At 30.8% G+C, this 16,452-nt stretch overlaps 1 protein-coding gene across 2 annotated transcripts in view; it reads right to left on the bottom strand.

Moving 5' to 3' along the window:
• Positions 1–849: 849 nt before the first annotated feature.
• LOC148284810 (uncharacterized) overlaps positions 850–16,452 on the bottom strand; it is a 37,738-nt gene continuing 22,135 nt past the window's right edge. For both annotated transcript variants that reach the window (XM_088234593.1, XM_088234585.1), the window contains exons 4-12: positions 13,897–14,010; positions 11,308–11,417; positions 9,037–9,175; positions 8,077–8,210; positions 6,367–6,518; positions 6,082–6,195; positions 4,699–5,792; positions 3,044–3,200; positions 850–990 (exon numbers count right to left, since the gene is read on the bottom strand). In XM_088234593.1, the coding sequence (XP_088090719.1) occupies positions 897–990; positions 3,044–3,200; positions 4,699–5,792; positions 6,082–6,195; positions 6,367–6,518; positions 8,077–8,210; positions 9,037–9,175; positions 11,308–11,417; positions 13,897–14,010 (2,108 nt within the window). In that variant the 3' untranslated portion in view covers positions 850–896. The remainder of the gene's footprint in view (positions 991–3,043; positions 3,201–4,698; positions 5,793–6,081; positions 6,196–6,366; positions 6,519–8,076; positions 8,211–9,036; positions 9,176–11,307; positions 11,418–13,896; positions 14,011–16,452) is intronic.

Genomic DNA, 16,452 nt, shown 5'->3' with positions numbered 1-16,452 from the left:
TATTGCACTTATTATTTGCAAGCATCCGGTATCACTATCAGGATTAACATCCGCATTTTTAAACCAGATACCATCATACAACAGAGACATTGGTTGGCTTCTCTTAAAACAGTTTTTTAAGACTTCCAACTATTATGTAATATTTTTTCATCTCAGAAATCCATTCTGTCAGTCATCAATGGTAAAAATTCAATTTAAGCATTTTTCCAAGAGATGACACCCACCGAATTTAGAGGCCAAAATGTAAAAGACATGAGCAGTACAATCTATTGACTAAAAATTAATGATAAATGAATGATATATATATTGAAATAAGGCATTTATTTTATTGAATGTGGCACAATCACTTCAAAGAAATCTTTATTTAAACTTGGTTTTCATTTTACAATCAAAATACATAATGTTTTTCATTCATGCAATATTATTTATATAAAAATAACCTATCTTAAGAGTATGCCTCAAGCTTTTCTACTATATATTAACATGCTTCACATCTGAGCATTCTAATAATTTAATAGTTATGTGAGAACCCCATAAGCAAGGTTTTTGGCAGATTTGACTTTGACTTGAAATGAACTTAATTCCGTTAAGAATACGATGTTTTATTGAACAATAAAATTTTAAAGTAATAAAACACTATTAGATACTTTTTTATTCAAGCTAAATATAACAGTTTCATTCAGAATTATAAAGTCAACAGTTTTATTTGACTGACTTATGGGGTTTCTCAAATGACCGATCAAATTATCCTTAAAATTAAAATAACGGGAAATTCGGTAGTTCCACTCAAGCATATTTAATTGGCTTTAATTTAGGCTGGATGGATGATCGAAAAAGTATTGTTGGCTATTTTATTTATTTTTGTCTTCGGTTTGTGTTTGCATGAAAATATTGCTTCATGCCTGGGACTGCAAGGAGGATCCATTGGTTAATTCGTAAGTCATGACATCATTCGTGCATAACTTGATAGTGCTCATACTGCTTACTGCCCTAAAATTTAAAAAGTTATTGTATTTTGGCGGTTTAATATGAAATGTAGAGTAAATTACACTGCAACACATTTTGGGTGGGACTTGGTCAACTAATGTCCACCGATTAATAGATTGTCGAAATGCGAGATATTGCCACTATGTATTTAGATTTAATTCAACAATCTTCAATTGTTACGTTCCACATAGTATATAATCATGTTTTAAATTCAGTGTGCATGTAAAAAATGGTTACAACCAATTTTAAAGACAGGGGTTTTGGACAGGATTTTCCATAGTAGGAGGGATTTGAGCAGGAAACTCCTTGATGATTTAAGTTGGTTATTTCATGTAAATGGCGGCCTCCGTGGTGTAGTGGTCAAGACGCTTGACTCACACACGAAAGGTTCCGGGTTCGATTCCCGGTGAGAACACAAAAATTAAAATGTGATTTTCCTCAAGCCTGGGTGTTCTGTGATGTAATTCACCACTGTAATTGGGTCTCCTGGCCTGTTGTGGTGCAAAAAAAAAATAAATAAAAAAAATCAAATGTTTGTCTTTGTATGTTCTTTCTATATTGATGTGCTACGTGTTATTTTTTTATGGCGTTTTGTTATGCTATATTGTTTAGTAGATATATTATTCCTTTCAACTCAACTTTGGACTTAAGTCCCATGGAATAAAGAAGTATATAAATAAATAATTTTTGAACGAATAAATAAATAAAATGAACAAACAGTGTAATTATAGGTAACTAGGTACTAATTCAACTTTTTTTATTTTCTAAAAGTTGGGAGAATTGAATTATACGGCTCTACTAAAAACATCCATAAAAAATCCTTGAACCTGTAAAAATAGGACAAAAACGGATCATAAAGATCATTCTTAAAAATTCTTTGAGGTATCCAACATAAGATGTGTATTATTATTATTATTATCTTATCTCTTTCTGATATTAATTTATCAAATATTTTTGTGTACCGTATATTATATTATTTTCACATATATACTTACTGTTAACTAATTTTCATTATTTGTTTTTAAGATTAATTTGTTAATAACAATTTTTTTATACGTATATATGTGTATATATGTGTGTATATATATATTTAGAATTCTTAACAAGTTATTTACAATTTGTTTTTTAATTTTAACATTGTTCTTATATTCATATTTTTAATCTTTTTTTTTTTTATGCAAAGTTTCGCTTTTTATTTTGCATTGCAGTTTGCAATTTTATTGTTTCTACATGTATATAAAATCTTATTTTATTTCTTTTAATGTGTTTTGTATTTATAAAATTATTACTTTCTTTGTTTGTTACCTGTATTTTTTTATTTTTTTATACTTATAAGTATATGAAAATGTATTTTTTTTTTTGTTTGAATTCTTTACAAGTTACTTACAATTACTTTTATTATATCCATTTAAAATTATTTTTTTCTTTTTTACTATGTAAAGTTTCACTTTTTATTTTGCATGGCAGTCTGCTTCTTATTGTTTCTAAATGTATACAAAAAAGCATTGTTTATCTTTTAAATTTTTACGCACTATGTTTGTACTTAACTGTATATTTTTTGTAAATGTCCCTTGGGCGTATTGTAAAATTAAATAAATAAATAAATAAGATCTATTCGCTGAGTTGAATTATCTGTATGAACTATATGTATATTTATTTGTTTACTTAATGACAATATGCAATGGCTATTGGATTAAAAAAAAAACCTTTCTTTGGTATAACGAGTAATGCTTACAACGAGCAAATTCAATCAGTCCCATCTTCCTCGTAATAACTAAGTTCGACTGTATGTATACTTATATATGCAATAAATTTATAAAATTTTAAAAATATGTTTATCATCGTAGCAACTCTTTAGTGTATTTAAAGGCTTTTTGTAATTTTTACTTGTCATAATAGGTTAAAAAACCTGTTGAGAACAATTATAAGGAATTTAAATTGATAATAATATAAATGACAACAAACAAACATCACCTATCGGAAGGGAAAGGGTACAGTGAAGGGAGGGAGGATTAAAATACTAGACGTGTCTGTGTATCGTACTCGATTAAATTACCTGGCATAACCAATTTGATCGTCATGGTTGTGATCGCATCCTGGTTGGATTAAATGTGCTTTGAACAGTAATATTAATCCTAGAGTGACGATGGGTAAACCAAGTAATGCGCAAATCAACTCCCCACTTAAACCAGGCTGTATTGTAAGACTTCCATCTAAAAAACGGCACCACATTATTACGCAACATGAATCGAAAAATAAAAATGTTCGTAATACACATGTTACAGGTTATGCTACAGGTTATTCGATTAGCTGGGCCATATACTATGGATGGCTCTTGAGATTCTTAACCACGCTTTCATACTCCTGGATATCCGCTGTTGACAATTCAATGTACGTACGATACCTCAATTCTTTTCAAGTCTTAAAATTTTAACCTTTATTTAACTATTTTTATGGGTAGTAAAACCTATGTGGAGAGAATTTCATTGAACCCATGTAGAAGGGTATACGTGATTTTGTTTTTTTTTTTAGAGTAATTCAACAAAAACTATAGGCAAAGCTCTATTTAGTAAATTTTATTTTTTAAAATTAATTGAAACAATGCTTATTCCACAAAAGTGATGATTGTCAATGGTACCTCGTTACTGTATTATACCATATTTTGTTTAAATAACACTTTTTAGTTTATATGGTAATTGCCGGTGTTTCCAAAGAAGAATATTATTATTTAACAAAAAGTTAATTTTTGAATCTGATTTATTACATAATAATATTACTACTAAAGGGAAAAAGGATACACAAAATAAACCATCACGTCGTATAAAAGGAGGATAAAACGCCATATCACTCTGTATTTGCATACATACCTCACCTCCTCTACATTCATACATCTTATCATGCACGCATGCCGATTACCGTATTTTTTTAGTCTGAAAATTCAACCAATAATTGGGGTGTGACTTATGGTCCAATGTGTCTTATCGTCAGCAAAATACGGTATTCGTTACAGGATATACATGTATAAAATAAATTTATACAATTATTTTTTTTTTAAAACAGAAGTACTTGAGTTCTTATTATTAACTCTAATATTTTAATTTTTAGACCGTTTCCTAAATTTTGTAAACAACTTGTGCTGGAAAAATGGAAATCGAGTTGTGGTAGAGCGGGATTCAAACCTGGGACCTTTTGTCCGTGAGTCCACAATACTACCACGGGACCACAACCCGATTCGATTTAGGTGAACAGCCATAAAATAATTAGTCAGCACCGAATTCAAAATACATAGTAATTGAAAAACGGTGTAACATAATTATGTGGAACTAATAACTAATAATGGAATAACTCTAGAACAAGTACCCAGTTATTAGAATAAAATAATATTGAATAATATAGGTATGTGATTTTATAAATAAATATATTTTTATTTTAGTCGGTTGAATCTATTTTATAATTATTTTGACTAAATAAGATACTCAAAACTGAGAAGTTCTTGATTAAAAATAATACCCACTTTCAATACTTAAGACACCTCCACATAAGGTTTACTGCCTATAAATACATAAAATCATACCGGTCTAACTATGTTGTGCGGGTCATAAATCCGGTGTTAGTTTACAATATCAAATGGATTTGTCAACCTGTCATTTGACTGATTTCATTAAAATTATAATAGACTTTGAGCGAGAAATTTTAATGTTTTAAATATACCTTGGTTTTGCGAGAATATCGCCCACCACACGCCACTCAAAGGCAAGGCTGGAGACATCATGGCGATGGTAAAAACAGAAGATTGACACAAAATCATGAATCTTATAGAGCTGATAGAAAATATTGTGTAAGATATGAAGACAGACCATCCATAAATGTACAAATAACCACATTCTTCTGTTTCCAGCTTTGTAATGGTATAAACAACATTTGTCTGAGCGTAGTTCATCACTTTCTGCTTGGATTCTGGGTTGTCATTTATATCCACCAAACTGTTTTCTTTTTTATCATATTTCACAAAATCTTCATTGTTTATTTTGATGTGATGATTTTCTTTATTTTTCTGGATAAGATTTTTTTCGAATGCTTTGATGTTTTTGAAGAAGTTCTCGACATCTACAGTGTCATTGTAAAGTTTTGTTTCAGCATTTCTCTTATATCGTTTTTGACCATATTGAAGTTTTATCGTGACTCCTTTGTTGCTCCCCTTTTCGTTTTCATTGCTTTTGAAAGGAGATTGTCGAATGTATCTGTGCCTGGCCGTGTTATTATTTACAGTTGAGTTAATGGTTGTTACAAACCTCATGTCCAGTCGTCCTCTATGTTGTCTGTGGACTTTTGTTGTTGATGGATCGTGTTCTCTAATAAAGAAATCTTGTTTATGTGTTATTTCATGACCATTTATGATAATTCTAGTTTTGTTAAGAATGACATGACCTACAAGACCGGGCTTAAGTTTGGTAGTGATAACATGACCTTGCAAAATAGAATCTGTCGGTCGAATTATTTTGAAACCTAAAGAATTTGTCAGTTGATCATCTGAATTACGTTTTTCTCTTGTTAGGTTTTCATTTTTGCTTATAGTAATATTTTTTTCATTGTGACCTATAATTATTGTTGAATTGAGCTGGGAAATTGGAGCATCATTAGTTACATTTTCACTTTTATTATTTAATTGGCCATTTTTCGATTCAATATTTAAATCCTGTGTATTTTTATTATTACTTTTCTTTTTTAAATGCAATTCTTGATTCATTTGGTTTTCATTTGAAGAATTTTCATCATTATCGTATTTTTTCAATTCAGAATCGTAACTAGAAAGTTAAAATATATATTTTTTTAATTCAAGTTAAGATGACAAATAAATATTTTCAACAAATCGCAAATCCATGAAAAATTACATTGGACAAAACAAATTATGAATGGTTTTTAAATAATGATATTAATTGGTATTGTAAAAAAATAAATAGTTAGGTGTGCTAAACAGACTGTTTAGTTTTTGGTAAGCTCATCATTTTGTAAAATAGTTTTTTTTTAAATATATTTTTCTTTAATAATACAATGTTAATTATATTATAATATTATAATGTAATTTTCTCTTACTAGGAAAATGGAGTAGTTATATCTGTATGTTCTAATAATCGTCGTTTATTTAGTTTTATTTTGTCATTTCCAAAATCCACCTCTGACTCCTTGATTGCATTTATTTTAATTGACCTAAAAGACAGAAATAGAATAACATTGTATTGAATGTGTGGAACAAAAATGGGACTTGAACATTTCGGCGTAAAAATTGTAAAAACGTAAAACGATGTTTTACTGTTTTCCAATAGAAACTAATTTAAAAAACTAAATATACATTATTATCAGTTAAAATGAGCATCTTACTCTGATTCATTAGGGTAGTCCGGGACAGCCATGGCAGCTGCTGGTAACGTGTTAACAAGATGGCGAACATTATCTCTGTTACTCCACTCTGGAATGTGACATGCAAATCCCTGGAAAGTCTTATTCCAGAAAATTTCATTGGCTTCTGTACCCTGGGAAAGAATTCCATATGTCAATTGCTAAACTAAACATTCAATATAATTTATGATGACATTTTTTTTAGTATGTCTAAATGTTGGTGGACAAGTAATGAATTTTACCTACTAGAGTTTTTCAAATTTGATATACAGATGTTCTTTAAACCCTGTCACATCCGAAACCACGATGATTAGTATGAGCAACCAGACATATTGGTACATTAAAATAATTTTTTAGAATGAATAAAATTTACAAAAATAAAATATAAAAAAAACCAAATGATTGCTTACTTCTGCAGGGGCGAAACGAGGAAGGGGGACTCTAATACTCCGTCAACCGAGCGGCCGCGCCCCCCTCGCTTTTCCTTGCAGAAGTAAGAAGCCATTTGTTTTTTGAAATATTTTTTTTTTTTAAATTTTCTTTGCTTTAATATTTCTTTTTAAATATGCTAATATGTCTTCTTGTCCATACTGATCATCGTGGCTTCGGGTGTGACAGGGTTTAAAGAACACCCTGTATTTATGTATTATAACAGGGATGGACAACATTTTTGAGAAGGAATGTGAAAATCTAGTAGTTCACAGGGCTTAAAACCTGTTCTTGGCTGGTTTAGTTAAATGATCAGTTGATCACATTACACACTGTGTGACATTTACCTTTCTGCCTAAATTTGAACGTCTATATTTCTTCAATTCTTCCTTCTGTATATTCTTTTGACACTGAATTGAATACAAGTAAACACAGTTTTTGCTACCATTTGTGTAATTGCAATTTAACATAGTCACGGAGGTGGCCAATGCAATTTAATTGCCGTGGCGGCCTCCATGGCGTAGTGGTTAAGACGCTTGACTCACGCACGTAAGGTCCCGGGTTCCATTCCAGGTGAGAACACAAAATTCAAAATGTTATTTTTCTCAAGCCTGGGTATTTTATGCTGTAATTCACCACTGCAATTGGGCCTCCTGGCCTGTGTTGTGGTGCAGAAAACAAAATATGGTCGTAAGGAATTATGACAATATCCAACACAAGCTTTCCATGCAATTTTCCAAACTCATAGTGAAAGGGACAATAAAAGCAGTCGAGTTAAATTATATAAAAATCGTGGTTTATGAAATTGACATTTGAAAAAGTCAATTGTTTATTGACAGACAAGACCCCCGGTCTTTAAACGGTTTTCGGGTATGTGGAGAGAGTGCTCTCACTAATTTAGATTAGAATAGTAGATTTTTGTGAAGTAAAATGCAGAGCTGAAAGCATTATTGATATAAGTGAGATTTATCCAAATTATTTCACCTTCTAAGCAATGCCTGAATTTTTTTTTTACAAATTTGCAACAAAATATATGTGTTGTGATATATAAATAAAAATCATTTAATAGAGAGATATCTCAACAAAGACGATTGAATTTTTAGGGAATATTGAAATCTAGCCACCTACGGCACTTATGGCCTGTCATTGGCTGGTTTGAAACGTGTTCATTGCGTTAATAATTATTAGTAAATATCTTTAAATAGTGAAATTAATATTAGTTGTAACGATTTCCTTATTTATTTAATGTAAATATGTAATTACTCTCGCCATTGATCCAACCATATACAGGATCCCCACTGTTATCATTAGTAACCAGGCTGATGCTTGAATCCATAGAACAATCACTATACTTGATTTTTTATTCTTCTCTCTAATATTTGACAGGCATATGTGTTCTGTAATCAAAATGCAAACGTCGAAATTATTTCAAATGAAGGTTTCTTTAAAATTACTTTGATTATTGATCTTTGTACTATTTTAAGAGGGTTTAATATATTATAATATGCACCACCCCATCCAACATCACCATATTGTCATAACGATTGTACAATTGAGTAATATGCAATGTTTAAATGATTGATTCATAAAATATTATTTAATCTAATAAATATATGTGTATACGTTTTCTAACACGTTTAACTAGATCACCAATATGCTCTTTCCATTTTGAGATTTGGTCTATGTATGCACCAAGATATTTAATTTTATTTGTTGTATCCAGTACTAAAAATGTTAGATTGCAGTTAGTTTTGTTGCAATTACTTTGGTGAATAATTGTTTTTATTACTGAATCTAAATTAGTTTTGTTAATAAAACAATCTTTTATCATTTGATTTATTACAAACTGTTATTTTTTTTACATTATTTTTTACTTTAATTTATACTTTATTAACCAAATTTTAATTGTGTTTATATTTTATTTTCTATTAATTTTAATGATTCTATTATTTTGTAAATTTGATTATGTCTGTAACTAAATTACGTATAATTCATATTTTATTTTTAGTAATAGTTACATTTACATTAAAATGGGTAGCATGAACTAAAGTTTTCGAAAGCAACTTGTTTTGCTCATAGTGTTAAAAACGTAACGTTTTTTTTATCACTAAAATAACATCAGTTTTGTTTTTTTATCCCACAAAAATTGTATTTTTATAATCATGACATATTGTATTCTGAATAAAATGTTTTTAAACACAATTTCAAATTATTATTGCTTACCATTTGAATCCATCGGTATACTTGAAGTTACACTTAGGTCCACACTTCTTCTATACAATTCATCTCCCGCTTCCTCCCGTGAGACTATTCTAGACACAGTAGCAAGTAGGGATCCGGAAAGAGACACGTAAAGGGCACCCTGAAAATTAATTATCATTTTAATTCATAAATAAGACAAAATTAATCTTGAAAAAAAGAAATTTTAGTTCATTCCCTTTCCGCACCAAATCGTGCATAGGGCACTGCATCGGTACACCAATCGCAGTGTCTCTTGATCATTTTTGTTACTTGAAAGTAAGTCTTACGCTTCAGCTACCAGTCCAGGGGCTTTGAAATATTCTAGTGTAAAAACACCTTTTAAAATAAATATTTCACATCAAACATGTCGGGAATCAAACCCGAAACCTCTTGCACGGTAGGCGAACGCGCTGACTATTACACCACGAGGCTAATAACCCAAGTGAAAAATATCTAATATCTCTTCTGTAACAAAGTTTTTTCATAACATTTTCTTTTATTTATCCGGTAAATAAATCTTCTGAATGTTTAATGAACCAAGCCTAAATAAATTTTGTTTCTACCACGGAAAGGTGTGTTCTGTTGACCAGTCAACTTATAAATATTTTTTCTCAAAACTGTGATATTGTGACTCCATTCTTCATACCACCAAGAAAACGATATACTATTATTTTCTAGGTATTTTATTTTGATTTCATAATTATTTACTACTTGCACATATCTTAGGTCAGTCGCAAATGAACAAAAATGTAATTTTCGGATATTGAGGTTTGAAGTTTAGAACTGGTGTTATCAATCTATTTATATTGTTTCTAACTAGTTTTATATAGTAAAATATTTAAAAAAAAACAATTATTTAAGATGTTTTATTGAAAAATTAAATTATTTAGTATTTGACTTTATTTTCATCACATTTTTTATATTGGAATTGTAAGATTTGTTGGAAATTAATTATTTGTGGAGCTTTCGTATGGGGCTTTAAACGTTTTTTAAAAATATTTTTTTTTATTAAATCTTGTTTCGATGTCCCTTATGTTTGTCAATGCTTCTTTTCTTTTTTTTTATTAATGTTTAAAACTATTCTTTCATTGTAATATTTAAACCCTATAAATTGTATACATGGAAAATGTCCGTTAATAATTAAATAAATCAATATTGAATAAGTATATCAGTAATAATTATTTGGGAGGGTCCGATGTCTTGCGCACCGCTGGCCCAGCGCGGGTTTAAACTGTGCAATTCGGTTATAAGGTTAGACTATACCCTGTCGGCGTAATCTATAAGTGTGAAGCACTACAATTAATGACATGAATTATAAACGTTCGTATATATTTATTTTTAAATATGATTTTTTTTATTTGAAAAGGAAAGGATAAATTTTCAAATATTTTATTTAAAAAAAAATTCTTTGTTCTAAATATTTTTTTAAATATGCTAATATGTCTTCTTGTCCATACTGATCATCGTGATTTCGGATGTGACAGGGTTTAAAGAACACCCTGTATGTAATACTCGAGAATTTTGACATCAACATGGAGTTTTCTCTGGTTAAGTTACTCTTCATCTAACATAACTTGCCCATTCTAAAATGGAGATTAATTTAGTTTACAATCTTACCCTACCTAAAGTCTGTTCATTATTACAAGAATTTCCAAATAAACAAACCAGCCGCGTGATACTCAACGGAAAATAGCCAATTTCACACATATCATAAGTGTCCTACACTAATATACAGAGAAATTGTCAATATTTGTGTACATACTGTTTGTTTACCCAATAAAATAAATAAATATCATCTTAATCTTTAGATTACGGCCGTTTACGGCACGGTAAAATTATTCTCAGTACCTATTTAAATTTGATAATATTTAAATTTTCCGTTTTTTTTATAGAAAACTCCTTAGTAAATGACTAATAAAAATATCAACTAAAACGCCTCGGTTAATGTATTATTTTTTTTTAAAAGAAAAAGAAGTATTTTCGTTCTTATAATTTACCCAAATATTTAAATTTTGGTGACCATTTTCAACGAGTTGTAAATAACTCACTAATAAAAAATGGAAATCAAGTTGGGGTAGAGTGCCTCTGATCCGTGAGTCCGCAACACTAGCCATGGGACCACAACCCGATTCGTCGTTGTAAACTTAAACCAAAGGGTCCAGATCTTGTATCGAGTTAACAATACGACAAAGACGGGTCATTGGAGAATTAAGGCCATAGTTTGATCTGTATTATGTAGTTGATTGCACTTACAGCAGGCCGTTGTATAACATGTTCCTCAGTCAAAGCAAAGTGCAACGTGAACAGTCCTAAACCAATCAAATACACTATAGTCCATCCAACTCGAGACTGCCAACTGCTTTCTGTAAATAATGGAGCAAACATGGGTATGTTATCTATTATTTTCTCATTCAACTATCATAACTAAAAAGTTTGATTTATAGTACATTTTTTAAAATTATTTTATTTTATTCATACAGATACATATATTACAAAAAAAAACGTATTCCTAACTCTATAAGACCAAGAGCCCTCTGTTGAGTTGGGATGTAACATAATGGAAAGTAGAAACATACACATTATTATAATAGAACATTATTCCATAAACACGTATTTCAATACACATCTGGACAACACGCTTAATAGTAGGTATATAAATATATGCAATATCTCTCAGCAGTCTCCTGCAATGGTCTCTTTCCTTAGACAAAATCCAAATTTGTACAATTCTCCTGAAAATGGCTTTTGTTTTAGAGACTTTAATATGTTAATCCAGGACATTGAACACTCATGGGGCCACAAAAGAGAAATTTCATGTATGTTAATAATATATTTGGAAGGTAAAACAGCAAAAAAATATATTTTTTAATGCCTATGAATCTTGACATTTTCACGAGGGTTTTGGGTTCTATTTCCAGTGAAAATAATTAAATTGTAAATAGAGTAGTAGAGAATTCCTTAAATAAACAACAAACTTGCTGAGTGAGATTATTTAAAATATTGCGATGAAGGGATAGAATCTGAATGTTTCTTCTATGCCTGATACTGAGCCAGTGTAGTAGCGTGCTGTATTCGATTAAGTGGTTGACTTTGCAAAGATTAAAGATACAACATTTACAGACATTCTGCAATCGTTCAAACTTATCACGCAGTTCAGAATCAACATCTGGGTAACATACATAGAAATAAGCTCTGAACTAATGCTGGTTTAATAATTTAGGCAAGAATTTCGGCAATCTTTTAAGCAAGTGCAGACTGCTGTAAAGTTTACGACTAACTTCGTTAACTTGATCGTGCCACCCTAAATGCTTATGTATGATAATAATAGAGGTACCCGAAATTAACGTCGTTTTTAAAATAAAAAACTCAAATATTCGTATTATCATAATTTTACAAGTTTAATTGCAATTTATATTTTCCTTCATTCTCTACGACCTTCTTCCATCTATCTGCTAACATTTTAATGCCTTTTCAAAAAAAAAATTCACGATCTTTGACTCGAAATATTCAATTATGCCCTTTTTCACATCATCACGGTAATTGTGTTTTTTTTTCTTCTAAGAAATGTTGCATCTAACGAAATAGGCGGTAGTCCGAAAGAGCAATGTCCGGAGAGTATGGTGGTTGTCTAACAGTATTCCATCCGAGACTTTGGTGATTTTTGCCGTAGGCGGCCAGCGAGCGGGCGAGGTGCTCGTCATTTAGCTCATGTGATATCCATTTACCCTGTCTCCACACTTTGCCGATTTTTTCAACATTCTTTTTCAATATAATGAGTTGGATTGTTTTCAATTCCAGTATCCATTAAAACTTCATCCACTTTAGTGTGTCTTCCACTTCTATGAATATTCTTCAAATCGAAATTTCAAAAACCATCTCTGACTCTAGCAAACGTCCAAAATATCCCCCAATACATCAGAAATGTTTTTAGTGGCATCCGTTGCTTTTTCTTTCTTAAAAAAATGAGATAGCATCAAATTTCGTACAAATTCTTCACTCGGTTCAAATTTATTAATTATAAATTGGATTATGGAATTCGAACTTTATTAAATAAATTCGATTACTAGAAAGTATGTACTTAAAATAAACGCAAACGCAACTAACAACTAGCGCGGTTGAAGCTCAAAGCGCAACCGACCGTCAAAAATGGATGACACTATAAATTACATTAATTTCGGGTACCTCTAGGTAATAGCTAAGTTTTAGACTAAAGTCATAAATGGAATTTCTGGAATGGAAAAAATAAGAGTTTGAAAAAATCCGTTTTGATAGTTTTAAAAAATGTAAATAAAAAAAAGAATATGTCCTGACTGAAGTGTAGTGAAGGTGGCACTTTAAAAAGAAAAAATCTAAATATTGTACAAGTACAAAGATAAATGTATATTAATAACATCAATGTAATGAGGAAGTTTAGTGTTTTTTTATAAAATATATTTACTTGTTAATAGACTATAAAACTAAGCCAAAATAAAAAATAAAAAAAAAACATATACGTTTATCGTATTGATTTTTATGATTTTTTAACGTTTTGTAATTTTAAAATTACTCTGCATGTGACATCACAATTTCTCTTCGGTGAGTTCTGGTTATTAGTGAATTGGCTTCCCGTACACCGCAAATCTATCACAACACTCTAACATTGGTTGATTCTGAAGAAAACGTCGTTCAGAGTTGTTCATTTTAAATTTTAAATAATTGTACATTTTTAAGAAACTTCGCCATACAATTTAGCGCTCTAATTTACCGCGCGTAAGAAAATATTTTTTAAATCTAATTTCCCGTAGAGCTTCTCATTGTACGAAACAAACAATACATAAAATATTTAAACTCTTGTTAACTTACCGACTCTAGATTCAGCTCCTCGACACTTGAACTGGTCACATAATCCATAATCTGCGGCAATAAATAGCCCTACAGCCATAACTGATGCTGCGAATAACTTACGCAAACCGAGCACTGAAATTATTATGTAAATTAAGTGTATAAATTTTTAAAAATGCAATTATTAAGTTAATATTTATTATCAGCACCCAATGGTGTATAGGGCAAATTGGTGCACCGATAATTACAGTATATTGATCATGTGTTGCATAAGTACAAGATAATCAGTTGCGTGTTTCAGGGCCCGATTACAATAGGAAGTTAACATTTATCTACAAAGTAAAATTAAGTTTTCTGGATAAAAAGCAGAATTTGTATACATTTTTTTATTTTAAGCATATTCAATTATAGGTTGCCGATGAAGATACTTTAAATGTTCATGCAAATATATTAATTTTCGTACACAAATATCGATTTTCTTTATAGACAGTCGAAGATAATTTTGTTAACTTCCCATTGTAATCGTCGCGGCGTCCAGGGCTTATATTACAATGATAAGTCAGCAGATAAATAATCTATAACAGACGATAACTACGTTAACTTCCCATAGTAATCTTCGCCCAGATCCAGTCCGGGTACTATAATATATGACAGTGAGAAAACACATTTTAATCAATGTTTTTTTTAAATTTTATTTATTCATATTTTTCTCTTACAAACTATAATTAATAATAAAAATAATGTGTCCTCACTAGGGTTACCCGTGCCGAGGGCACTTAACAATATACTTTTTTGAAATGATTTTACATTAGAGAATAAACAAAGAAGACTTATTTAATAAACAGAGATAATTAACAAAATATTCACAGTTTTAAAAACTAGGTATTTTTTATTTCAACCTTGACGGGAATTCAACCCAAGACTATGTGCGTGGCTAGCAAACGCGCTAACCATGAGGCAGGTACGTCCTGTGGTGAAGTGGTTTGCCTACCATGCATAAGGTTACGGGCTTGACTTCCAGCAAGGGTGACATTTTGGGGTGAGTTTTTCACTATAATATTTCAGTCCCTGAACTGGCATCTAAGTGTAAGGAGTATCAATGCAGTTCTCTATGCACCATTAGGTGGTTATGAGGGAATGATTATGCCGAATACAGTATTGGTACACATATATTATTACATCCTGATATTTCAAATGGAAAGTCTACAGTCAAATCATACCAACAAAGTGCCGTGTGCACTTTAAAAAAAAGGGTTAAGGCAACCCATCCTAACAAGGATGATTTATGCTATTTAAACGTTTTAAAAATATCTAATTATATTTCAGTTTAAAAATGTACATAATGTAAAACAATAAATTTGGACAAGTGTAAAACTACTTCTGCGGTGCTACTCTGAACCGTTCTCGAGGCCATAGAAAACGCGAGATAAAAGTGTTTTCTACGGCCGCGAGAGCGTTTGGAATATCACCCCTGGGGATAGGGCTGACAAGACAAGTGCGATATGATATAATGGAGCATTTGAACAACGTGTGGTCTATGCATTCCTCGTCAAACCCGCACTCGCACCGAAACACTCCACAATCTTGATTTCAAACAAATGTTTATACACAAAACAGTGGCCAATCCTCAGCCTGATAATATTGGGGACGATTCTCCTCGACAATTTGTAGGCACGATACCAGGGAGAGCGTCGGATGAAATTTTGTACATTTTTGTATCGATTCCCTTGTTTGAATTCGAGGTTTGCCAAAACTGATTCCAACCAACAAAACCGTATGCACTATTTGGTACAGAAAAGGGAGATGAATTGTTTTAACTGCATGGTGCCTAATTTTTGTAGTGATGCCTCCTATGTCAAACTAGTGCACTCTCTAATTAGGTTGTAAAGTTAAACCACCGACAGCATCAAATATGGCACTTAATCACATTAGTTAAAATATGCGTATGAAAGAAAATCAAACTTCAAACATGAGCCCGTTTCATATTGGTCAGTAAATGGTACAAGATCTTGCGTAGAATTCGGTCCAGTAAATATTGTGTCGTAAATGCACAATTATTCTTTTATTTTTCATTATTTTTTATTATTATTATTTTTTAAATATAAGACCCGTGCTGAGGCAAACTAACATATATGTTTATTTATATATCTCCATATACTCGTCCATACACACAGACGGATGTGATGTGAATTGGATAAAATATGTGGTCAAATTCCAAAAACATATAACACGTCCTATTTTTCAACTAATATTTAAGCCAATATCTGCGCGCGCATTCCACTGTTATTTTGTTAACTGTCATCTGTCAACTTCAATTTTCCAATCTTCCAAAATTGGTTTCCAAAATATGTTCCAATGATTTTGAAGATAATGAATTGAAGAGGAAAGTTATTAAAATAATTTTTAAAAAAACTATAATTTTTCTTAAATCCAATGTAAGTTATGCCTTCAATAAATAATCGTTAAGAAAATAAATAAAATAGCTTAGATCAAATCTTTTTTCGGCATTTTTTAAGAAGAACATTTTGGGTAGACTGCAGACTGCAGATACTGCAAAAAACTGCTAGAAGCAAATGT

Source organism: Micrasema longulum, unplaced genomic scaffold (assembly GCF_059751315.1).
Source record: "Micrasema longulum isolate JH-2025_06_02 unplaced genomic scaffold, ASM5975131v1 h1tg000087l, whole genome shotgun sequence".
NCBI classification, from domain to species: Eukaryota; Metazoa; Arthropoda; class Insecta; order Trichoptera; family Brachycentridae; genus Micrasema; species Micrasema longulum.
This window is presented reverse-complemented; position numbering and strand designations above follow the sequence as displayed.